Genomic DNA, 25,963 nt, shown 5'->3' with positions numbered 1-25,963 from the left:
AAAAATATAAATCATGTAGCAATATGTTAAAATCTTTATGATTTATTAAGTAAATAAAACAGAAATGTAGATCTACAATCCATAGCTTCTACTATTTGCTAAGAGACACAAAGATAAAAGACGTAATTCCTATACTTATGAAGGACAGGCAAGATAAGACAGAAGAAAGACAGACAAGAAAACAGACTATCAAAATACAGCATGATAAGGGCTCTGACAGAGGCCCATACGAGATGTTATGGGGTACATGTGAGGGCACTCGTCTTACACAAGTGGAAGATAAGATACAGAACTGAGTTCTAAAAAATGAACAAGAATTAACTAGTTGGAGGAGGGGATACAAATTAAAAAAAAAAAAAAAGAAGCTCTAGGTTTAGAGAACAACATGCCCATGCAAAGGCATGGAGAAGTAAGAGCCAGTTACTCACTGAATTTTCAGAAGCTCCACATAGAGGGAAAGTAATGAGAGGAAGTAGCAAGTAATGGCAAGCAGAGCTCAGGCCAACTCAGGAAGAACATAAAAGTCCATGCAACAGAATCTAGATTTTATCCTGAAAGCAGGGAGGGAATACTAAAGAGTTCAAAAGCCAGGGCACAACATAGTGAGATTTATGTTTTAAAATGTCCATTTTGACCAGCAGTCATATCAGTGCTGCTTAAAGTAGAGTGTAGGGGTAGTCCTGACTACGAAATGGCAGGAGAGAACTCTTTGGAGTAACAGAAATTTTTTAATCTCTTGGTACACATTTGTCAAAATTCAAACTATGGGCTTAAAATGTAGGCTTAAAACGTATGCCAATTATACCTCAAAATATGACTCAAAAATAAAAAAAAAATCACTCTGGAAGCAGAATGAAGAATGGATCATAGGGGAATGAGATGGAGAGAGATGAATTAGGATGTTTCTGAAATAATCTAGACAAGAAACGATGAAGGCTAGAACTGAGGTTGTGAGGAAGTGCAGGATAGAATACTTGAATAGTATTTTTTAAAGTAGTAAAATTAATCAACAGAATGACTGGATATAAAAGCGTAGGATAGAGGAAAAGAGTCAAGGCTGATTTCAGGTTTCAAGTTCAGGTGGTGAGGGGAAGGAACAAGTTACAGGGAGGATAATAATGAGCTGCATTTTAAATATGTTAACTTTGACAGAAGACATATCCAGAGAGAAACCCTGTAGGCAGATGGATGCACACATATGTCAGGAGATGTGATCTGGGGAGTCAACATCATGGTGGCTGTTGACATCAATCATTACGTATGAATGTTGTGTGTTAGATCAGGATAGAAGGGAACATTGAGAAATGAAAAGTTAATCTGATGAAAAGGCACAATAGTGTTTTTTTTTCTCTCTCACTGCGTTATAAAGTTATTTGCATGGTAACATTTTTAAAGCCCATCACTGGCTTAAAGGTCAAACAACAACAAAACGAAAGCAAAACAAGGGGAGAACTTAATCACACAAGTTTTTAACATAACTTCACTGCCTGAATTGGTGCATGATGTTCCATCCCCTCCCTAGCTAAGGACTAGTGGCCTAAAAAGGGAGGGAAACTATGAAGCTCACAGGGAGTCCTTGCATTGCCCAGAAGGAAAACAGGACTAATTCAACAAAAAAGGATTACCAGGAAAATTCTAGTTTTGTGATCACAAAGTGTGCCTGGTATACTTTTTAAGGTCTGTTACCATTAGTTTTTTACTTTTCCAAAATTTACATTTTTCAGAGGAAATTTATACTTATTGTAATACAAAAAAAAATCAAACAATATACAAACATACAAAGTAGGAACCATTTCATTATCTGAGCATACATTTTCCCATACCGGATACATTCCAGGTCTTGAAGATGTATTCTGCAGTCTGGAATCTTGGGGTGGTAGATGGTCAGGCATCTGCGGCTCAGCCCCATAGTCTTTCATCTTTTGAAGCTGTTCTTTCTGTTCCCTGGAAACAAATAAAATTGTCATTGTACTGAAGGCATGTGTTCTCCATTCCTAAATAACTACAATTAATATCGAAGAACGAAAAAGGAAATTAAAAACCTTGTTCTAAAACTGTCTGCAGTGCTCACAGAGCACCTCCAGGGCAATATTCTCTTGCCTTTATGATCTAACTGATCAGTAATCTATGACCTATAAATAATGATAATTTATTGAAGATCTTCAAGGATGAATTCTAGAATCTGTCTCTGGAGTTTATTTTAATATCTCACCTACTTGTCATATTTTCATTCATCCCACAAAAATCTCTTACTATTTTTTTCATTCAATACTCTTTAGATAAGAGGTTGCAAAATGGTAGCCCATTGGCTAAATATGAATATATCTGAATATATGAATACATGGTTTTTTAAAAAAACTTGGCTTTCACAACAGTTTTAAAAATCTGACTTATTTATTGTTTACAAAGCAAAATAATATATATTTCAATATAAATTCAAATTTTAAAGAGACTTGGAAATATTGGGCCTACATTCCCACATGCTAACCATCAGCTTAGTGGAGTAGTGGCTACCCTTTTTAGATGAAGCAGTTTGCCACAATCCTTACCACACCCAGCAGAGTTAGCCTGGCCCACTTTCACTCATCTTAGTTAACTGTCTGTTTCTCGTGGGCATTTTAGTTTATGGCCTCCAGTGTCTATGGTGAGAACAATTGTCAGTTTATACCTTTAAAACCAAAACTTCATATTCCCAAAGAGTAATTATAACTCTTCTTTGCATATTAAACTTTATTCAAACTTTAATTTAAAGTTTTTCTTTAAATCTCTGGTAAAATTCCTTTTACTTTTCCTTACAATGCCCACCTTAAACAAATATAACATCTACTACAGCCTCTTCAGAACTTTTACAATTTTCTCCTATTGTTGTAAAGTGCAGTGGCCCAAATGGACACAAAGAAAGGATCAAGTATATAAAAAGATTATTCTTCTGCCCCATGTAAATCACATTATGACTCTACCCCAACACAACATAGCTGACTTGTATCCAACTATGATCACTCCTATCCATAACTTCACATATTTTGTTTAATTATGTTTATGTGGCCTAGAAAGAGCTTTAAAAAAAAAAAAAGGATGAAGTACCTTTTATTCAGCATTTCTATACAAAGCAATAATGGATGAAAAAGAAATTTTAAAAAGGAAAGGAAAGAAACCTTGGCAGCTTAGTAACACCAATCAGCTTGGTGTTCTCCATAAACAAAATAGATTTTAGAGTCACAGACTGGGTTCAAATTACAGGTTTACCACTTAGTAGCCAAGTGGTACTCTCTAAGCCTTAGTGTTATTTGTGAAGTGCGAATAATGCCACTTATCTTTGTAGGCCTTTGAGATAAAGATTTGAGATAGGAGGACTGAGAATACACAGTAAATTATCAGCACAGTGCCAGCACACAGTAGGTGTTAAATTAAAGGTGTCCATAATTTAAAAGTAAATTCCGTATGTAGTAGCTAAATGTTCTATGGCACGCTTTCCACATCTTTTTCATGAGTAATCTGGAAAAGTCCCACCTCTTAGAGTGTAACTTCTATAGACCACAGAAATCTGTTTTGCTTCCTGGGACACCTGATCTTTCATCTTTACTTACAAGTATTTTTCCTCATCATAATTTTCTAATTATAAAGCTTCAGTTGTAATTTCAATTCACATAATCCACAAATGTAGACCAGAATTGAAAAGTGAAAGAAACACAATACTTTGGGATATATCAAAGCCTAACTATTAATTTATTTTCGCCAAACATTGCTAATTCCTAAGAAATTACTCAGAAAGCTTGCAATCTGTCAAAGACTCCTAAATTCTTATCTCAGGATATCGTTGGTATAAGGATTACATGAATTAATGCATACAAAGCACTTAGTACAGTTCCTGGTACACAGTAAGCATACAATAAACATTAGCTTTTATTATTATTGCTACTAATGGGAAGCATTATGTAGCTACGTATACATAGTTAGGTGATTGTAAATCAAGAAATCCAAATTCTATTCTCCATCTCACAAAGAAAATACTTGACTATGTAGAAACAAGTAATATCTTCAAGTAGAGATATATGCTTCTAGTTATAATGAAAGATAAAACATCCCCAAAAGAAAAAATCAATGGTTACACAAATCTGAGGCTGTTCCCAGGTAAAATATTCTTAGCTTCAACAGAGAAAAATATAAACCCTTCCGGCACTTTCCAAAGTTATACCAAAGATTAGTGAATATGAAGTCTATGAGATCTAATATCAAAGAACAAACTGCCTCCCGGGGGAAAAAAAAGATTTTACATATAAGCTCTGTGAATCCAGAGCACCGCAAAGTTTGAACTTGAAACATGCAGAGGCATGGCATTGCAGCAACACATCTATAAAAGCCAAGAATGGCTATCAAAGTTTCATATTTCAGGACATAAGTTTAGTTAACACAGTACCTAAATACCCATCCTACCCTCAAACAGCACTCAACGACCAGAAATAAAAATTAAAATTATGTGGTAAGAACTTGAAATAAAATGATTCCATTCAAATATATCACAATCATTTTAAAAAGAGCAGTCCTAATGTGGTTTTGACTAAAAGAAATGATCTTAAGTAGTCAACTTACCGAAGCATTTTCAGTTCTTGTGCAGCTTTCAAAATGATTTCATGCTGCCTCTGACTGAGAACCATTACCCCTCCAAGGCTTTGGTCAGAGTCTAAGTTTGCATCCGACCCTATCATTTCAGAAGAATGATGTGAGGAGGGCATATGTTCCGCCATGGGGGAATGTCTATCCACATCAGATGGGTACCATCTGTCTGACAACCGTTCTCTTTCCCAGTCCATTCTGTCAGGAATATAATCTCGCTTTTCCCGCCATGTATCTCCTCTTTCTGGATACTCTCGGATCCTCAACTCACCCCTATCACGGAAATCTCGATCATACCCATGGTCTCGATTTCTTTCTTCTCTCCATCTATCATCCCGATATCTATCCAAAGGTGGAAGAGGTGGGAGGGGTGGTAAAGGTGGAAGAGATGGAATATCTCGTTCACGAAACTGTGATTCTTGTTCATCCAGTGGTCTCCCATAATCTCTGTCCCACTCATTATCCAAATTTCTATCATACATATCCATGGGTCTTCCAATCCGATCCACATCCCTATCTAAGTCCCTGTCCATTTCCCTGTTGTAGTCCTCATCCATATCCTGATCTCTCTCCCAGTCATCCCACCAGGGGCCTCGTCTATCTCCATCATGAGATCGAGATGGTGGTGCCGAGAACCTGTCCTCTCTGTTATATGGATCAAGTGTATCATCTTGATAGTCACGTTCACATTCTCTCCAGTATCTCTCCCTATCCCAATCGTCAAGTCTTTCTCGTTCCATTGGGGCATTTCTACCATCTAATGGGAACTCTTCATGCCCTCTCTCTTCTCCATGGTTCCATGGAGCCCTAGGAGGCTCTTCCCGGTGATATGGATACATTTTTTCCCCACCATCTCCTGGTTCTGGTCTAAATGGACCTCTGTCACGACCAAAATCTGGTCTTCCCAGTCCCCTTTCCCGACTGCCAGGTCCTCGAGGTGGTCCCCTCTCCCTGCTCCCAGCTCTTCGGGGTGGTACCCTCTCCCTACTCCCAGGCCTTCGAGGGGGTCCTCTCTCCTGACTGCCAGCCCTTCGAGGTGGTCCCCTTTCTCGGCTGCCAGCTCTACCTCTGTCCTGGCTGCCTTGCAGACCACCCGGCACTTTCTCCCGACTGCTTCCTGGCCTCACCAACCCTCTGTCCCGGCTGCCTTCTCCTCTGCTCATCTTCTCCCGACTGTCTTCTCTTCTACCCATCATTTTATCACGAAAGTCTTCTTGCTTGATCAACCCTGGGCCACGGCTGATTGCCTGGCCTCGACCTCTATTTACTAGTCCTTTATCCCGTGTGTCTTCCATTCTGCTTTGCCCAGGACCTCTGTAAGTTGAGCTGCTGCCTCGATTGCCTTCTAATCTATTGTCTCTGTTATCTGGCCGAGGCAGCCCTTTATCTTGGTTGTTTTCTGAGTGGGGCAGACCAGCACACAAAGGTTTAAAATCATTGTCTGCAGTGAGTGATGATGATGTTGCTACTGTTGCTCCTCCCTCCATCCCCCCTGTTTTTGAGGGAAAAGTAGATTGAGAAGGTACAGGTTTATTTGCAAGGGGTACAGGCTGAGTAACAGCTTGGGCTGTGTCCATTTGAGTCTCCATACTTTGAGAATTCTGGTCCCAATCAGAAGGCTCTATGGGCCCTTCCGAGACTTCACTTTTAGGTGGCTCTTGTTGAGAGTCGCTTAGATTCTCATTTGACTGAGCCGCCTTGGCATCCTTTACATCTGCAGCAATGGAAAATGCAGCTGATTGCATTTTAAAATTCTTCTGCTGGTTACTACTGGTGTCTGCTAATGGTTCTTTGTTTCCTGGTTCTGCTTGTGACTTAGGTTGCTGCTGATGTTGCTGTCCAAAAGCTGGTTTGGGGCCTTTCCACTGTGGTCCACTCTGTCGAGGACTGAGGGATGTATTGGGGGTAATATAGAACTGAGATGCCGGCCCCCGGGGAATCATTCCCCATTTGCTTTTAGTGCCCTCTGTTGGGTGACCTTCATATCTGGGTCTTGGCCCATCGGGGCGATTTCCTTCAAAACGAGGCCCTTTGGGTCTCGGTCCTTCACACCTTGACCCTAAATCCTCAAATCTTCGAGGACCATCAAATCTACAAGTAAAACAAAAGATATTACTCAAGACAGTAAATCAGAAAAAAAAAAAATCTCCATGTAAGAATATTTAAGGCAATCTTGCCTTAGAATCTGTTTACAAAAATGACTCTGTCAGTCATTAAACAAATTGTGAAATATTTGTATCTTAGAACCAGTATGTTATCATGGCAGAGCTCAGAAAGTCTTAGGACAAATCTGCAGCAAGTCACTAATATACTGAATTGTTAAAAAAGCAACTATAATATTGTGCCTTAGTAGACAGAAAAGTCCACTCATTTTAAACAGGAAAAAAGGCCCCATAGCTAATTCTGAAAGTACTTTTAGAATTAAATTATAACTAAAAACTAAATATGAAACAATGAACAAGAGAATATAGGATGATTATAAATATTGTTGGAGCTAGCATTATCATCTTGATTAATTGACAAAAGCTTAAAAAACAGCAGTTAGCTATATCTTAAGAGTGTGCATTGACATTTTAAAACTGGACAGAGATGTTTTTGCTATGGACCCACTTGCTCACTTGATAAATATTTAGTGCACATCCCCTGTCTATCAGGGACTACATTAAATTCAAGGGATTCATGAATAAAATGTCTTCTTTGCCCTCAGAGGGTTTACAATCCAAGATGAAGAATCTAAGTGTATAAAACTGCCAAAAGGTGCAATGATTAATGTCCATCTGCATATTATAAGGGCAACAGAAGAGAGAATGGTCAATTCTACCAGGGTGAAGGGGGTGCTATCCAATAAAGTCTTTATATAATAGAAGACGCTTAAGTTAACTCCTGAAAAACAAATTCTCAGAGATCAGGTTATCAGAGTATACTGGAGATGAGAGAAGCGGGTAGCAAGGGTATTTCAGCATTATGAGGAAAGGCAGAGAAACATGTATCAGCATAGCATGTTTGGATGTGCAAACAGTTTACCGTGGCTGAAGGAAAGAGGAGACAAACTCTGGGATAGCTGGGAAAGGAGGAGGAGTGGAAAAGCAGCACATAAAGAGATAAAAGACAAAGAGGCAGACAAGGTTCAACCTCCAGAAGACCTTTTATGCCTCAATGGCATGGACTACTGGTATTTTTTAATTGAGCCTCTCCATTTGTAGCTGGAAACAAGGACAGCCAGACTAAAGACTCTCCTTCCCTGTTCCTTGTTCCATGCTCTGGCTAATGCGCCAAGAGTGAAAATGATTTACATATCCTTCTGGGTTGTAAACTTAAAAGGAAAGACACATCCTCCTCATCACCATTTTCTTTTTCATGCTGGCTCTGACATGGTGGTGAGGCATCCTGGACCATGTAGATAAGGGCAGCATACTAAGAGATGGTAAAGTAACAAATCAGAAGGAACCTGGGTTCTTGACACTGTAGAGGCACCACATAAGATCTGAGAGAGAATAAACCTCTAATATGTTAAAGCCATGTGACTTTGGATCTCTGTTACAATATGTAAATTAATTCAGGTCGGGAAGTAGATGGGAATTACATTCTAAACGCTTAGAGCCACTAAATTGATCTGATTTTTAAAAGACTGCTCTAGAAGAAAAGTTTCAGATGGATAAATAGGAAAAGTTTTTTGTTTCTGCAATTTGAGTAAGTAAGGTGAAGAGTGTACTAAGGCAGTGACTAATACGAGGATGTAAAGGAGGAGATAAAAGTGAAGATGTGAAGATGTGAAGGAAGGTAAAACTGATAGAATTTTCTAACAGGTGGGATTAAAATAATGGAAAAAGAAGAATTTAGGATGGTGCCAAGGTTTTTGGTTTAGGTGACTGAGTGGTCGGTTATGTCTTTCATGCCTCTAAAGAGAAAAGAGCTTTTCTTTCATTTGTTAGGGAAATAAATGAAAGTAATAAATTCAGTTTCAGCAAAATATTTACTTCCTATCCCTGTGACATTAGGCTTTGCTGATCTAGAAGCCTTAGTTTCAAAGGGAGGAATGCTTCTCTCAGGGGACACAACAATGACTCTATTAAACTCAAACTGAGACTGCTATCTGGCCACTTTGGGTTCTGAATCAACAGGCAAAGAAGGGAGTTACGGTACTGGCTGGGGGTGACTTATCCTGTCTTTCAAGGGGAAATCGGGTTACTTACACACAGTGAGGGTGAGGAGTATGTATGGAATGGAGGAGATCCTCTAGGATACCCCTTAGTACTTCCATGTCCTGGGATTAAAGTCAATAGAAAACTACAATAACTCAATTCAGGCAGGGCTAAGAATAACTCAAACCTTTCAAGATTGAAGGTTTGGGTCCCCCCACCAGGCAAGGAACTAGGACCAGCTGAAGAGCTCGCTGGAAGCAAAGGGAATATGAATTAAACAGAGGAAGAAAAAGTATATAAATACTATAATTACACGACCAGTTACAAAAATAAGGGCTGCGATAGCTATAAGCATTTCTTCCTTAATTTGATATTAGATGCTTAAATATAAACATACAAATCAGATTTTTGGTTGATTTTTCTTCCATATCATTAAGATGTATTAATAATAGTTAACTTCGTATCTTAGACTTTAAGTTACAGAATATAAAAGAGCAGATGTGAACCAGCTAAGAAGAATGACGATTTCTCCAAAGACAAAAAGGGACTTTATATTCTTTTCTGGGGAAAGGATTAGAAAGTTTTTGGCTGTCCAGCGATAAATGTTTCATTTAGATGCAAAAAATCTCCCTTGTGATCCACCCTAATCAGAAACATAAAAGGAAGGGAACTCTGGGAAATGTACTTTAGTCTGGCCAAGTTGATACTTTTTTATAGAGTCATCACAAGGAATTTAAAAAATACGTAAACCTACCATAAACAAAGAGAAAGGACTACAAGCAGATGAGAACTTTTTTTTTTTAATTCTGGAAGACTAAGAACAAACATGAGTGGTAACACGTGGAAGCAGGAAAAGAGCTGCAGTTTAGAGTGCTAATAGCAGAGAGGAATACAATCAAAATGGGGCTGCCTTGCCCACAGGAACCCAGAGAGGGTCAAAATTCCCAGGTGCCAGGGATGCTGGGGAAAGACAGGCAGGATAAGACTTGAGGCTAAAATTAAGTAAATTAAAATCTATATTTGAAACCATTGATCAGCCTTTCCCTGGGCTTGACTGTCTCTAAATTCTTGAATTTCAGAGTTCCCTAGCATTTGCAGACAGCTCTCTGCCCTATCACTTAAAGACTGACAGTTGGTTAGTCCCCCACATGCACACAGAGCTCCCAATCAGCTTGTGTCTTCCATTTTTAAATATAAAAGGACAACCAAAGTTCACAAGATATTTGAGGAATGTCTCCAAAATAAAAAAAACCCTCAAGTTAGTATCCTCAGAGAGATTCCTAAAGATACTGTATCTATAAATCAAGAGCAATAAAAAAAGGATCAGAATCAGAACTACAGAAACTGTTTTTTAATTATCAAAATTTAAAATGCAAAAAAAAGGATGAGAGGTATCTCAGAAGGTATAACAAAATGAGAGAGAATAGAAACAAATATAATTAATCCAGAAGGTCCAAAATCCTACAAATGAGGCGTTCTAGAAAGAGAAAAACAGAAAAGAGAAAAAAAATTAATGAACAAATAGGACAAAGAAATTTTCCAGAATTAAGAGACTCTAATCTCCAGATGAAAAGGGCCCAGCACAGTAAGTATCAGTACAAGTAATAAAACTAAACAAACAAACAAAAACACTGTAAAATACTAAAACAATGGGGATTTAAAAAAATTTCTGGCAGTAGGGAGAAACCATCTAAAAGAATCAGAACAGCACAATGGCTACACTAGGTATCAGAAGAAAAGAGAACACTGACCCTAAAACCTTGAGGAATAATTATGTTCAACTTCAGTAAACAGTATGTAAACAGTATTGAATAGTATGGTACTGGCACAAAAACAGACACATAGGTCAATGGAACAAAACAGCCCAGAAATAAACCCATGCTTACACAATCTACTAATTCATGACAAAGGAGCCAGGAATATACAATGGAAAAAGGCCAATCTCTTCAATAAATGGTGTTGGGAAAATTGGACCGCCACATGCAAAAGAACATAATGGGACTACTATCTTACACCATACACAAAAACTAACTCAAAATGGATGAAAGATCTGAGTGCAAAACATGAAACCACGAAACTCCTAGAAGAAAACATAGGCAGTAGGCTCCTTGACACAGGTCTTGGCAGTGATTTTTTGAATCTGACATCAAAAGCAAAGCAACAAAAGCAAAAATAAAGTGGGACTACAACAAACTAAAAAGCTTCTGCACAGCAAAGCAAACCATCAATACAATGAAAAGGCAGCCTATTGAATGGGAGAAAATATTTGCAAACCTTGTATCTGATAAGAGGCTAATTCCAAAATAGATAAAGAACTTATATAACTCAATAGCAAAAAAAAGAAACAATCTGATTTTTAAAGAGAAGATCTGAATAGACATTCTTCCAAAGACATACAGATGGCCAACAGGTACATGAAAAGATGCTCTATATCACTCATTATCAGGGAAACGCAGATCAAAACTGCAATGAGATATTACTTCATACTTGTTAGAAAGGCTATTATCAAAAAGAGTAGAAATAACAAGTGTTGAGGGTACAGGGAAAAGGGAACACTTGCGTACTGTTGGTGGGAATGTAAATTGGTGCAGCTACTATGGAAAACAGTACGGAGGCTCTTCAAAAAATTAAAAATAGAACTATCATATGACCCAGCAATTTCATTTCCGGGTATTTATCAGAAGAAAACAAACAAACAAAAACTAATCCAAAAAGATATATGAATCCCCAAGTTCACTGCAGCATTATTTACAATAGCCAAGATATGGAAACAACCTATGTGCCCATCAATGGATGAATGGACAAAGAAGATGTGCTATATATATATTTAATGCAATGTTATTCAGCCATAAGAAAGAATGAAATCTTGCCATTTGCAACAACATAAATGGATCTGCAGGGCATTATGCTAAATGAAATTAATCAGAGAAAGACATATAAAAAATTTTCAATTAAAAAAAAAATCCCATGGATAAAGAGAAGACCGATGGTTGCCAAAGGTGGGGTGTGTAGGGGGGAGGTGGTGGGAGAAATGGGTAAACTTTTTTAGTTTAAATATACTTAATAAATTCTATATTCAAATTATTAATCAACTGTGAGGTTAGAATAAAAACATTTTCAGACATGCAAGGACTCAGAAAATTTACCTCCAGCCCACAATTTCATAGTTACTTGAGCATGTACTCCAGGAAAAGGAGGTACTAAACCATAAACAGGAAGCCATGAGATTCAACAAACAGTGAATCCAGTCCAGGACAGTCAAGGGAAATGCCGGAGTGTTAGCCATTTGACAGATCTTGAGAGCAGTGAACCAGACCAAGCAAAAACATGAGGATGCATGAATATGGGAGAGAGATCTCCTCAGGAGAAAAAGAGATGTTGCTTTTGGGTCTGGGGTTGGAGGACTATTTTAAAGATGTTGCAAGAAGACAGGCATCAGAAATTAGAACAGAATTTGATAAATATGGGACATGTTGGTCTTGATCACTGAAGTAGCCCCAATGTCTGACTCACTGAAGAATCTGAACACATAATTGTTTAAGTGCCATCCCCCAGGGAAGGAAAAATAGGAATTGATACAGCAAAAAATGACAGAAAGGGGATTCCAGATAAAGGGAAGAGCATGTGCAAAAGCCAGAGGAAAGGAAAAAGGAAGCAAGAGACACTAAAAGGCATGTAGATAAGAAAGAAGTGAACATGGTGGAAAAGTTATAAAAGGTAATGAACTCCTTCTGCAAGCCTCATGTCTGCATTTATAATACACAGTGTCCACGAAAGGGTAGGGTACTTCACTTTCAGATTAAATTGCTGATCAGCAGCCAAGGGTCATCATTTTATTTTTATTTTGGGGGTCAGAAAATGTTAAACCAATTGCAATATGCTTTCAACACTACATATAAATGGCAACTAGTTATCAATATTGTACTTCAAAATTTTCAAAGTTAAAGGATGTTACAAAATTTTAGACTATCAGAATCTTTTTGATTTACCAAAGTAAAAAGATTTTATGCCCCGGAATAAATATATTAAGAGATACTCATATTAAAAACATGTACAAAAATAAGCCACCTTTACATCAATTCAATGAATACTATGACCTTTTTAATATATAAAAATGTATTTGAAATAAAGTACAAACATAGTATACATTCACTAAATATAGTCACATAAAAACGCATGCATTGTACACTGGTTAGGTGAAAAGAAAAATAAATGTTTGGTGGTTAAATATTTTGAAAATTTTTGCTTGTACAGTTAAGTATTTCATAAACCTCTAAAACATAAAAACCCTAAAACTATGTATGAAACTATTAGAACTAGGTATAAAAATATCAAAATTTGATATAAAAATATTCTCCAAATTCGGTATAAAAATTTAAGAGGTATGTAGAAATACAAATACCCTTAACAAGGTAATGTCTGATTATCACAATTTTTATTTAAACACATTCACATCAGCAGACCATGATAATTATAAGACGTTAAATTCTGGAATCAAATTCCTGTCCTTTTAGTTTTTATGTGAAATAATGCCTATTTTCTAATATGTATAATTAATATCCTAAAATCAAAATTCCAAAGAGAAGTAATTATTATCAAGAGGAACAGTCATGATAAATGGAAGCATTAAGAAAAACTATAGTGTTCACAGTCCCTTGGTAATCCTAGTAAGACAGTTACAGAATGGAAGAGACCCACAATTCCAATTTTAAAACCAATCAAAAGCAGGCATAACTATCAGAAGCCTTGATACTATAAAAATGTCAGTTCTTCCTCAACATAGTCAATAGAGTCTCTGCACTGTTCATCTGAATTCCAGCAGGTTTTTGAAAACTGACAAGCTGCTTCTAAGCATTATAAAGGAAATAGGAAGGACCAAGAATAGTCAAGACAATCTAGATCAAGGATCAGCAAACTATGGCCCATGGGTCAAATCCAGTTAAGAGTGATTTTTTACATTTTTATAGGGAAAGAAAGAAAAAAGAAAAGGAAAGAAAAGAAAGGAAGAAAAGAAAAGAAGAAAGGAGAGAGAGGGAGAGAGGCAGGGAGGGAGGGAGGAAGGAAAAGAGAGAGAAAAAGAAAGAAAAAAAAGTTTTACAGAGACCAAATATGGCCCACAAAGCCTAAAAATATTTACCATCTCACCCTTCACAGAAAAAGTTTGCCAATCTCTGATCTAGAAACATAGAACTGGAGAACTTACACTAAGAAATATCAAGATTTATTATAAAGCTACAGTAATTAAAACCATACAACACTGGTGCAAGGATATACAAATAAACCAAAGGAATAGAGTCCACAAACAAATCTACACATATAGTCACTTGTCTTATGATGAAGGAAACCCAGTAAAGTAGTAAGTAAAGGATGACTCAATAAATGGTGCTGGGGTCAACTTGATAACCATATAGAAAATAATGAACCTTACCCTACCTCATACCATGCATTAACAACAACAAAAAAATCAATTCTGCATGAATTGTTCATTTAAAAATAAAAGGTAAAACAATAAAAGATAGAAGATAAAATACGATAATGTACTTATGGCCTTGGAGTAAACAAAGATTTCTTAAAAAGGACATGAAAAAGCATTAACAGTAAAGGAAAAGATCAATAAATTGGACTACTATATTAAAATCATGAATTTCTATTAATCAAAAGATACCATTAACCCTTGGGGTTCATTTGGGTTCACTGGATCCAACTGTAGTTTTTGAGTTTCTTTTTTTAAACAGTTCTATTTGTAAGGATTGATATTTCATGCTTTTGTTCTTACAGGCCTTCCCAAGAACAAAGAGAAAATTTACTCTTCAAAAAACAGAATAAAGCTTATATTACCTTGTAATCACCATATAGGCCTACTGAAGTCTTTCATAAATCTAAGATACATTGTGGGGTCTTAAGTGATTTTTTTTCTGTATCTTGAAACATTTTTCGATTTTCTTATCCTAGAATTCATTATTACTCATCATTATTTGTCAACTATCCCGAACTATACTAAAGATTAAAATACAAAGGCAACAAGAGTGATGAAATTGTGAAATCTGTCATCCCCCCATCTTTGCACTGCCCAAAACATTGCAGGCTGCTTTTAGGCTTCATTGAACACAATTGAGAATTTAGAAATTTTCATTTCCCGACTCTAATGACAAACAAAAGAAAAGTGACAGAGAAAACTGTGTCAAAATTATTAGATGAATGAAAAGATAAATGCAGAAACAGGTGCACTCCAGGCTCTAATAAAGATGTGAAATTAATCATACAAGTAAAAACTCTAGCTATGAGTCCTCGGACAACAATATCCTAGACGAATATTCTTAAATGCAAGATTCAATGAGTATGCATCAGAAACTGACACAACACTGTAAACTGACTATACTTCAATAAAAAATATATATACAAAAAAAAAAGACTCAATGAATGAAAAATATATTTCTAAGGACAGAAAGGAAATGCGGTATTGTCATCCAGTTAACTATTAAACAGGAAGAACTTCATCACATATTTTTGGCAAGAATCTGGACCACTCTGCTTTGCCAGAAGAATGTGTGACAATTATTTCACCTTTTACAATGTTTGTGTGCCTAAATTTACTTGACGTGAAGAGTTTTACTCTTAAAATTTTTATTAAAATTTCTTTAACTTGTATTTATATTTGCTGTTTACTAAAAAATTTGATTAAACTTTCTAGTAAGTTGTTTTTCATTATCCCTTTAGTCTTCTGTAAGTTATCTGTAAAATTACTTAAAATTTAAAAAATAAAGATTCCATTGGACCATCTAGATGGTAAAGTGAAGACTATTTTTCTAATATACTGAAGGATAACAAAGCAAAAAGTGCAGCAGAGCGAGAAACAGTCAAGACAATCTAGACATATGATGTACAAAGAATTGCTATCTAGTGTATATAAAGAACGCCTACAAAGCCATAAGAAAAAAACATAACCCAACATAAAAACAGGGTAAAGTTTGAATTTGCATTTCATAAAAAAGGAAATTCAACAGAATGATAATCAAATGGAATGGAAGTCAATCTCATTTGTCATCAGGGAAATATAAATTAAAGCCATAAATCCAACACCACTAGACATGCACCAAGATTGCTAAAATTTAAAAGTTTAATAATACCAAGTGTTAATGAGGATATAAATAAACTGGAACACAGAAACATTGCTGGTGAGGGTATAAATTAATATGATCACATTGGAAAACTATCTGACAATAATATCTATCAAAGCCGGACATACACGTACTTTTATGACCAAGCAATTTCAATTCTTGGTGTATTTCATAATTACCAAAAAACTTAAATGACCATCAATATTAGAATGGATAAACAGATTGTAGTATATTCATATAATAAAATACTATTCAGGAATGAGCATGAACAAACTACAGCTACACACAACATGGATGAATCTCACAACAATATAATGTCAAGTGATAAGACGTCAGATTCAAAAAAGTACATACAGTATGATGTACTTTTCTATAAAGTTCAAAAATAGGCAAAACTAATCTATAGTGTAAAAAGTTGATGCAGTGGTTATCTTTGTAATGAAGGAAAATGAGAAAGGGCATGAGGGGGACTTCTTAGGCACTATTATTTCTATTTCTTGATCTGAATAGTGATAACACAGGTGTATATACTTTGTGAAAATTCACTAAGCTGTACACTTCTGATTGTGTACATTTCTGTATGTTAGCCTTCAATAAGTAAGTTTTATTATTGAAAATAAAAGGTTCCTGGAAACCAACATCCACTAGTATGACAGTTTACTGGAGTGGTGGTAGTCTTTTACAAGACTTGATGAATCCAATGATATACACATAAACAGTTTCAAAAAGATGCCCCAGATACTCAACAATGCGATACGCTATTTACATATGATGTAGTTATGTCACCTGACTTCTGGTAAACCTTTAGTTTTTAGAAAGTAGCCAAAATCTGGATTTTGCAAAGAACTCAAAGTAATTTACAGTACTTTTTAATATAGTGTGTTATTGGTAGATTCAGTTAACTGTGTTCTCCGTTCTTATCTTTCTACCCAGCTTTGTTTAAAAAACAAAACACACACACAGAACCAGAGTGGCTTATTATATAAGTTATATGTTTATAACAAACTCTAAATTCAACTAATAAAGGAAATTCAAGTTTCCTTACTTAAGGAAACACTACAAGTTTTCTTAATAGTGTGGATTATTCTTACCTCAGTCTCTTTCACTCACTAACCTGCTTCCCACTGATATATTTTTCACCGAGTTATGTGGAAGAAAAAAGAACTATGCCTAGGCAACAGTCACAAACTATACTTTGTATGGGCTAAGTGAACAAAAGAAGTAGAAAGTAATAGAAATGGCAATGACGTAGTTAGAGCAGGGAAAAGTTTTTAAAATAAGGTAGAAAATGTGAGCAGGATCCTTTCAAGGACCAAAAAAGCCATCCTTATCAAAGCTACAGGTGGAAGAAGCTAGGAAGGGATATCTCCTACCTCAAAACAATATAATCTCTGCTCATCAAGATTTCAACAGACTAGAATGCTGGCCCAAACCTAGCTAGATGAAATGTAAAGATAAAGTCTTAGTAAAAGAAAAAAACAAAATGTGACAAAAAAACAACTGCACAGGTTCAGGATGAGGGAGAACTAGCTTATTAACAGTAAGGTGAAAAAGACCTGGGAAGCCAAATTGATGTTAAGCTCCACATGAGTCAACACTGTGAGAGTGCTGATCGAAAAAAAGCAATTTGTTCAGCTATATAAGTACATTTTTAATAATGAAGTTAGTAATAGGTCTATGGTCCTCCGCACCTGAAGTGTTCATTCTGAAGGAGACTGATAAACCAAAGGCCCTTCAAAGGACAGTGAACAATACAGCAGGAGAAGGCTAGAACCAATGTTAGTGTGAAAAGAAAAGAACTTCAGTTTATGTGATGGCAGAGCAGAGTAGATAAGGCAGGTGGAGGGAGACAGGAAGGTGGTCTTTAAACAACAGCAGGAACACACTGTAGAAGAGGGTAGGATAATTCATTATGTGTTGCACCACAGAGACAGATCTAGAATCAACAGGTACAAGATAAGGCAATACATTTAGGTTCAGTGTAAGAAATAAACTTTCTAGAACACAGTCAACACCTTATGGGCAGTGTTCCTTATTGCAGTGCCAGTGCTCAAGCAGAGTCCATCAACTGCTTGTCACAGGAAGCACAGTGGACTTAAGAGCGGATCAGAAGGCCTCGGATTCTAACCCCATCTCAACCACTTATTAGCTATGTCATCCGGGGCAATTTATTTATAACCTCTCCAAGTCTCAGTTCCCTTTATCATTTACATCATGAGATAACTAAGAGGAATAAAGTAATATGTGCAAGACCTAGGATGACAAACTAAAGTGCAACACAAAGATGAGCTGTTGTAGAAGGAATGCTGCACTAGAGAAACTGCTAAGATCCTCCTAGCACTGAAATGATTAACTGTACCTTGGGGCAAGGAAAAACTTAAAATAGGCCTTAAATTTACAAAGTTAAGATTTGGTAGGCAAAAGAGAAAACATTATTATGACAGAAAAAAAGGAAGTGGGAAATCTATGTTTTGGGAGGTGTTAAGAATGTACTTCTCATATAAATCAGTCACCAGACCTAAATGGCAATGCTCAATCCAGAAGATAAGCAGGAATTCAAATCAACTGAATCACGCATTGAACAGTGCTTAACTAGCGCTCTTGCTCTGGGGACCCTCTGGACTCAGCTCCCACTGTGTGAACTCAGGCTGTACTCTCCCACCTATGTGATCCTGAACAAATTATTCATCCCCTCACCTCCAGTTTGTAAAGGGTAAGTGTAGGGTATGAACCTACCAAGTTGACACGTTGGTGAGAAGACTCCATGGGATAATAATGTATGGAAAGCCTCTGATAATGCTGCTGTTACCCAAAGGAATTCATGTTAATTGCCTCTAATGAGCTTTGATTTTGGACAGTTTTGTTTTCAGAATACAAACTTGGGGAGGAAATAAAAAATGTATTTTGTTTTCAAATGTAAAAATTAGGTTTAAATTTAAAATTATGATGTAGATCCACTGACACCGAGATAGAAAACTAACCAATACTGATTAAGTGGAAAAACCAAGTTACAAAATAATGTACTTCCTATGATTCAATTTTTATGACACATATTTTAAAAATTATTATCTCCACATAGTGGAATTAGGTTATATACTTTTTTCAATACTTTCCTGTACTATCTACATTTTGTATAAGGAATATGTATTTCCAGTACAATGTCCAACTGGGAAAAATATGATTTAAAATGTTTTTCTATAAGAAAATTATCATTTAGGCCAACTTGGGGAAAAAATACTTTCACAAACTTGAAAAAATAAATTTAACACTTTTTAAAAGATAAAAGAGAAAGCTTAGAAACTACTAAGAAATGTTTTGTGTGTTTTTCTAAATAAAAGTGTAGTTCAGACAAAAGAAAAACATCTCCTAAATTAAGGAAAATATAAAGAATATGAGTTCTACGTGGGCAGGAATTTTGCCCATGTTATAGTCACTGCTGGAAGCACAGAACAGGAACTTAATATTTGCTGAACAAATGAATAAAACAAAAGTCCTGTTTACCCTTACACTAAATTTCATGGCCTTATTTCACTAGATGCTTATTCATTTTTATCTCCAACAGCTAGCATATCATCTCACAAAGAGAAGTTACCATTTCAGTTACTTGCTAAACAAAAAGCAAAAAGATCAATAAATTTAATAAACATTGCTTTTGAAGCTAAGAAATTGATAAACATTACTCTAAACGACTACATTCATCCTGGACTATAACCTCCACATTGGATAAAAGCAGTGACATCAAAGAAATGAGGGCATGTTACCATTTCTAGATTTCATTATGCCATGTCCAATAAGTGAACAATACTAACATTATTAATTGTAAACCAGGAATGCATGTAAAAGTACAAAGAGAATATAAAGGCCTACTCAGCCTATATTAACAAAAAAGCCAAAATAACCCCCCTCTTCCCAAAAAAAGGCAGACCTACCTTGGGCCTCTTGGACCTTCCAAGTAACTGCTTCTAGGAGGATCTGGAAGCAGTCCACCTGACCTCCCTGGCATGTCCTTGACTGCAGTGATTGGCTGAGATGGAGCAGCTGAAGACTCCCCAAGTCCTTGCTCAGATGAAAATGAACTGTATGGCAGAGCAGATTTGCCCAGAGGAGCTTTAGAATTCACTTGTTCTGATGGGCCAATGGCTGATTGCAATGGAGGATGGTAAGTTGAGGGTGGGGCAGAACCAAAAGACACAGGAGTGGGAAGAAGTGCTGGTCTAGGTTTCTCTGGAACTTGTGAGTTCTGAGAACTGGAGGCTGGTGGAACTGGGGCTGTTGTTAACTGAGGAGGTATCCCTTGTGGAACTCCAGGGGGAGGTATTCCTGGAGGAGGTGTGGCTGAAGATAATGGTGGAAGGGGCATGACAGGTGGAGGTGCTGTTGAAGAGAGAGGCGGTGGGGGAAGAACTGGTGGTGGTCCTCCAGAAGAGAGGGAAGGTGGGGGTAGAACTGGTGGTGGCCCTGTTGAAGAGAGAGATGGAGGCATCACAGGTGGGGGCACAGAGGTTGGTAGAGAAGGTGGCATCACAGGTGGGGGCATGCCAGGTGGTGGCACTGAAGCAGGCAGGGCAGGGGGCATCACTGGTGGTGGCAATGATGGAGGCAATACCGGAGGGGGCATTGTTGGTAGAGGTGGAGGCATCTGAGAATATGGGACAAAAGGTGGTGGCATTGACATGTTTCCCATATACTGGTTCTTCATGTTCTGAAATGAATTGACTTTCTCCTGGAGATAGGTCTGAGTGGCTTTCATATGTCCCTGCCATGTTTTCCACTGCTTCTCATACTCCTGAAGCTGATCTTTGTGAGGATAGGAATGAAGCTGTTCCTCCCACAGCTGAAACTCTCGCTCCCATTCTTGGTAGAGATGTTGAAACTGCTGCTGCTGCATCTCATAATGCCGCAGCTGCATATCTACAGACATTGTCTACAAATAAAGGGATAAAAATTATTCCAGGATATTCATAAAAGATAAGTAATCATAATTAAAACATTAATGAATCAATGGCATTTGAAACCTAAGAAAATTAGAACATAAGACCTTGGGAGGCTAAGGATAAGCCTGTTAAATTCTTTCAATGATGATCATTCGCCTTTCTTCCTTTGATTTATTTATATAAGTTATCACAGAGTTGGAAAAAAATCAACCAACACTAAAGCAAATATCTATCTCAACAATAAGTATTTTTCAAGTTTTTAATATTACTATGGATCATTTTAATATTACTATTGAAACTGATCTGTTATAACAAACAGACATAGGTTTATACCTCAAAGATACAAGACAAACAAGTATCTAAGTCACTTCATCTTTTGTGGTGTATTTGCTTAGGTTTTTTTGTGATGACTGTTTTGATCTTGTTGGTGGATTTTTGCTTGTCTGTTACTGTAGTGTTTTTTAGGCAAAACACTAGGTTAACTTGAAGCTATATAAGAAGCCCTAGTTCTTTTTTTTTTTTTAATCGAAGTATAGTTGATTCACAATACTGTGTTAGTTTCAGGTGTATGGCAATTTATTATATATATAAAAAATAAATATATGTATTTTTCTTCTTCAGATTCTTTTCCATTATAGGTTATTACAAGATACTGAATACAGTTCCCTGTGCTATACAATAAATCCTTGTTGTTTATCTATTTTTACATATAGTAGTTTGTATCTGCTAATTCCAAACTCCTGATTTATCCCCCGACCCCCTTTGGTGACCATAAATCTGTTTTCTGTCTGTGAGTCTGTAAGAAGCCCAGGTTCTTAAATCCCTTAGCAAGATACTCTAACATCTGCCTAGATGGACACGATCAGAAGACTCCACTCTACCTGCCCCTCCCCAAGAGTATTTTCATAATACCAAACTTCCCAAGCCCCCAGGTAACTGACAGATTAACTGCTTGGGCACTCCCAGGGAAATGTCTGATATCTTTCCTTCTTCACAATTAAATCTCTTTCATGAGAAAGAAATCCTTTAAATGTCTTGGGGCAGTTTCCCATGTGTCAACTAAGGAAGCACTCACCTGTATATGTAGTGGTTGCTGTATAATCTGCTGGTACTGTTGTAGGATCTGCTGTAACTGAGTGTGCTTCTGCATTATTCCCTGATACTGGAAGCCAACTCGATGTTGCTGGTGCTGCTGCCAGTGTGCTGCTGCAGCTTGCAACTGTTTTAACCTGGCATCTTCTTCCGGGTCCTCAGACTAAAGATAAAAGAGAGGATATATTTTTTTGTAAGTCATAAACAACCATCAAATTAATAAGAAACTTGAATATTTTATGAAGTATTGTACTGTATAGTATTGTGTTATAAAGTCCAGAATCCCTACAACTCTGGCTGAGAAAAGCTGTTCTATCTTTAGATAAAATACCTACTTCTATCTATACTGTCATCATGGACACTAATACAAAGGGGTTTATAAATTCCACAGTCTTCACTAGCATAATAATCTCATTGTTCCTAAATAGGATAACCATTTCCCCAGCAGAAAGTCAATCCACAGTAACTGTCCTTTTCACTCTATGAGAAATCTGTTTCTTTTTCACTTTAGTCACTTTTCACCAGCTGACTACTGTGTAATCATTATATTTCATTAATGTTTCCACATAAGGCTCTTGGGAGAACAATGACCTTTGGACCAACATGAGAACTTTGCGTGTGCCAGTGTATGCTAAGCGACAAGGATTATCACATTTAATGCTTCAATAGCTCTATAAGATATCTACTAATGGAATATACCCGTTTTGCAGATGAGAAAATTAGAGCATAGAATGGTTAACTAACTTGCTCAGTCACTACTTAGACTACAGCCTGGGCAGTTTGACAATAGAAGTTGAATCTCATAATTGCCCTGTGCTGCCAATATGAAAACACTCAACCTGGCATCCCTTTAGTGCTTAGAGACACTCAATTCAAAAGAGTGTCTAATTCTTTCCTCTCACTTAAATCATGGAAAAAAATGCCTTTTCTAAGCCTGACAAGGCATACATTTGATTATTCCACAAATGAAATTTTACAGGCACTTAAAAAGAAAATATGAAAATATATATCAATTTGTAACAAAGGTATATGTACATGCGTATTATACATATATGAATCAGAAAAAGAGCTGAACAATTTAATAAACACCAAGTAATTAATTTTATGGTTACCTGGGGTTCCTCAGGTGGGAGAGGAGGTGGTACATCCTCATTGGGGGGTGGTAATGGAGGCTCCTCAGATGGAGGGGGATCTGTTACTTGACTGGTGGCAGGCACAGTAACTTCTTCTTTTACTGGCTCAGGTGTATCCTTTGCTACAACAGGACCCTTTTTGTGTCCTGGCAAATGCACTTTTGTCCTCTGCTGCAAACTAAGCAGGTGCTGTCGATACCAATACTGCTGCTGTTCCTACAACAGAAACCATTTTTAAGAATTTTAATTGGCAATCCTGTATGTCTGCAACTTGGTATTGACAAACAACTATATTTATGTCTGTGTTCATGTATCTGTACGTAATAAAAGGCAAAGCTGGACTGAGAAAGGCAAATAACAAAGAGCTTTCAATTCCTCCTCTAAATTTATACATTTAAGTTAAACTATACATATGAATTCAACATACTTCTCTACTCTTGTAAAATAAAAACACGCTTTTGGAGGTGAGAGCAGTCTTTCTGATAAATGAGCAGAATAAATCCTTTCAGTACTCACAGCTACTTATTTTTAATTTGCCTTTAGTCGGTCCAGATTTATTCCCAAGGATCTTGTGATTAATGAAAATAACCTAATAGTCCTATCTCTTCTCTCTGTCTTCTCTTCTGCAGTGTTCTTTCCCCTTTTAAACACTACTAATCTTGCTATGCTAAGGTATATTTGTATAAGTCAAGAGTACACCGTGTTTTAGAATGCTTTCTATTTATTTTAAAAGTCTCGCTTTGCCTTATAAATTATACTGTAACTTGGCTTTCTGGAAGCTTGTTTTGTTTTTCCACTTTTTCAAAATTGAAACAATAAGTTTAATGTGGAAAAAAATTATAAGATACAGCCTATCCTCATTATTCACAGATTCTGTACTTGTGAATTTGCCTACTTGCTAAAATGTACTTCTATACCCAAAATCAATACTCAAGGAGCTTTGACAATCATTTGTGAACATGTGCAGACTGGCAAAAAATCTGAGTTACCTGACTTGCATGTTCCCAGCTGAGGCAGGGCATAGCCATGTTCTGCCTTTTTATTTCTTATACTTTAAATAAATGTTTTTTTCAAGGTCTATTCAGGGCCACATTTTTCACATTTCTGTGCATTTTGTTGAAGATTTTCCTGTTTAAAATGACCCCCAAGCATACTGCTGAAATACTGTCTTGTGTTCCTAAGTGAAGGAAGGCTGTGATGTGCCTTGAGAAAATACCTGTGTTGGATAAGCTTCGTTCAGGCAAGAGTTAGTGCTGTTGGCTGTGAGTTCAATGTTAATGAATAACAATATACATTAAATAAGGTATCTTTAAACAGAAACACATAAGAAACAAGGTTACATATTGACTGGTTGATGAAAATGTGACCAAACGCCCACAGAAACCTAACCCCATATTTCCCCTAGGAGCAATGGTTCAGTATTCACTAATTCAGTGCTCTTTACAATTTTATAAAACATAAATATCTTGAATAAAGAGACTTGACTATACAAAATAAGCAATAACTAATTAAAATCAATTTAAAAACCTCACAGCTCAGAAATAACTACAGGATCTCCATTATCCCAGTGTTCATTATATAATTCCCCATGGTTACAAGGTTACATAGGAAAAAAAAGTTGTCCCAACACTAAAATATTCACTAATGAACTCCCTATATAATTCCATAATTAACAACAGCATATATTCCTACTTAAATTATAAAGATGCAGGATTTTATGAAAGTGATTTTGGAGAACTTTGGAACTCATCACTGATAGCTGAGGAACTAAGTACTACCAGTTAACAACCCAAAATAATTTTTTCTAATAGGAACTACAAAAGAGAATGACATTAGTATTAAAGGCTGAAAAACAGCCCCTGGGAAAATTTATAAATCCGTAAAATATTTTTTCAACATATCCAAAAATGAAATAAAAGATACTATAATGTTGTCATATAATTTTGTCACAAAAAATTATAGTACAGAAACCTAAACTACACTTTATTCTTTATAAACTCCAAGACTCAGCCATTCATGATTTTTGAGCTGTTTTTCAAGATTGTGTCCCAAAGCAAATTTTTTACTTTTTATGATAAACTTTTGGTCCTTGTATTAAATTGATTCATTTTACTTGCATTCACTAGAATTCATTATCTTTGTATAACCAAGATTTCTTACATTTTTACTATTTTATCATATATTCTCTCCAATTTTCCACATGTAATATATAGTCTTTTTTCACTAAACATACTGTTTTGTTATTTTTCACTCACAGAATGTAATTTTTTGGGAGAGATATATATGTCTCATGCCTTTCTTGTAACCTATCTGGTGCTTAAGCATAGTGCTGTAGCACACAATAGAACATCAACAAATCAGCTAAAGACTTCCCTTCCAGGCTACTAATTTCCATGACCTGAAACTTGCTGCAGTCCATTGGGAAGAATATATTTCATCTCACTAACTCCATCTTCAAGTTTGGGTCATTGGTGAGGTTTTTTGTTTGTTTGTTTTTAATCATCATATACATAATCATCAGCTCCTGGGATATAACTACTTTTACTATTCAATATGAAAAAAAACAGCACATCAACCATTATAGTCAACAATAATGTAATATTAAAATATTTTCAGTGGGGAGGATATAGCTCAATGGTAGAATGCATGCTTTGCATGCATGAGGTCCTCAGTTCAATTCCCAGTGCCTTAAAAATTTTTTTAAACTTTCTTCCATTATTTTATAAAAATACTGAAAATAGCAACAGGTTTATCTTTCAGCTTTAAAAAATTAATAAATTCTTTCAAGCAGAAGTTAAAAGTTTCCTTTTTTAAAGGTGCTCTGAAATCATCACCAAAAGATACAAAGATGCAAACGATCTTTTATAAACTAGAAGTCAGTGGCTACAGATATAAAGATCATTCAGGTCTAGATTTTTTATCAATTTGTA

At 36.3% G+C, this 25,963-nt stretch overlaps 1 protein-coding gene across 4 annotated transcripts in view; it reads right to left on the bottom strand.

Annotated features, from left to right (window-relative positions):
• The window catches only part of YLPM1 (YLP motif containing 1), a 58,417-nt gene that overhangs the window by 25,516 nt on the left and 6,938 nt on the right, over positions 1 to 25,963 (bottom strand). For 3 of the 4 annotated variants that reach the window (XR_004320830.1, XM_032482371.1, XM_014559107.2), the window contains exons 2-6: positions 23,013 to 23,249; positions 21,884 to 22,063; positions 19,804 to 20,798; positions 4,591 to 6,705; positions 1,812 to 1,944 (exon numbers count right to left, since the gene is read on the bottom strand). Coding sequence is in view for 3 of the 4 variants with exons in the window: in XM_032482371.1 (XP_032338262.1) it covers positions 1,812 to 1,944; positions 4,591 to 6,705; positions 19,804 to 20,798; positions 21,884 to 22,063; positions 23,013 to 23,249 (3,660 nt within the window). In the remaining variant the exon portion in view is untranslated. The remainder of the gene's footprint in view (positions 1 to 1,811; positions 1,945 to 4,590; positions 6,706 to 19,803; positions 20,799 to 21,883; positions 22,064 to 23,012; positions 23,250 to 25,963) is intronic. The other variant, XM_006184591.3, reaches the window with a different exon arrangement.

The sequence above is a fragment of the Camelus ferus genome, chromosome 6 (genome assembly GCF_009834535.1).
Source record: "Camelus ferus isolate YT-003-E chromosome 6, BCGSAC_Cfer_1.0, whole genome shotgun sequence".
NCBI lineage: Eukaryota > Metazoa > Chordata > Mammalia > Artiodactyla > Camelidae > Camelus > Camelus ferus.
The sequence above is the reverse complement of the archived record's forward strand: the minus strand, read 5'-3'. Positions and strand labels throughout refer to the sequence as shown.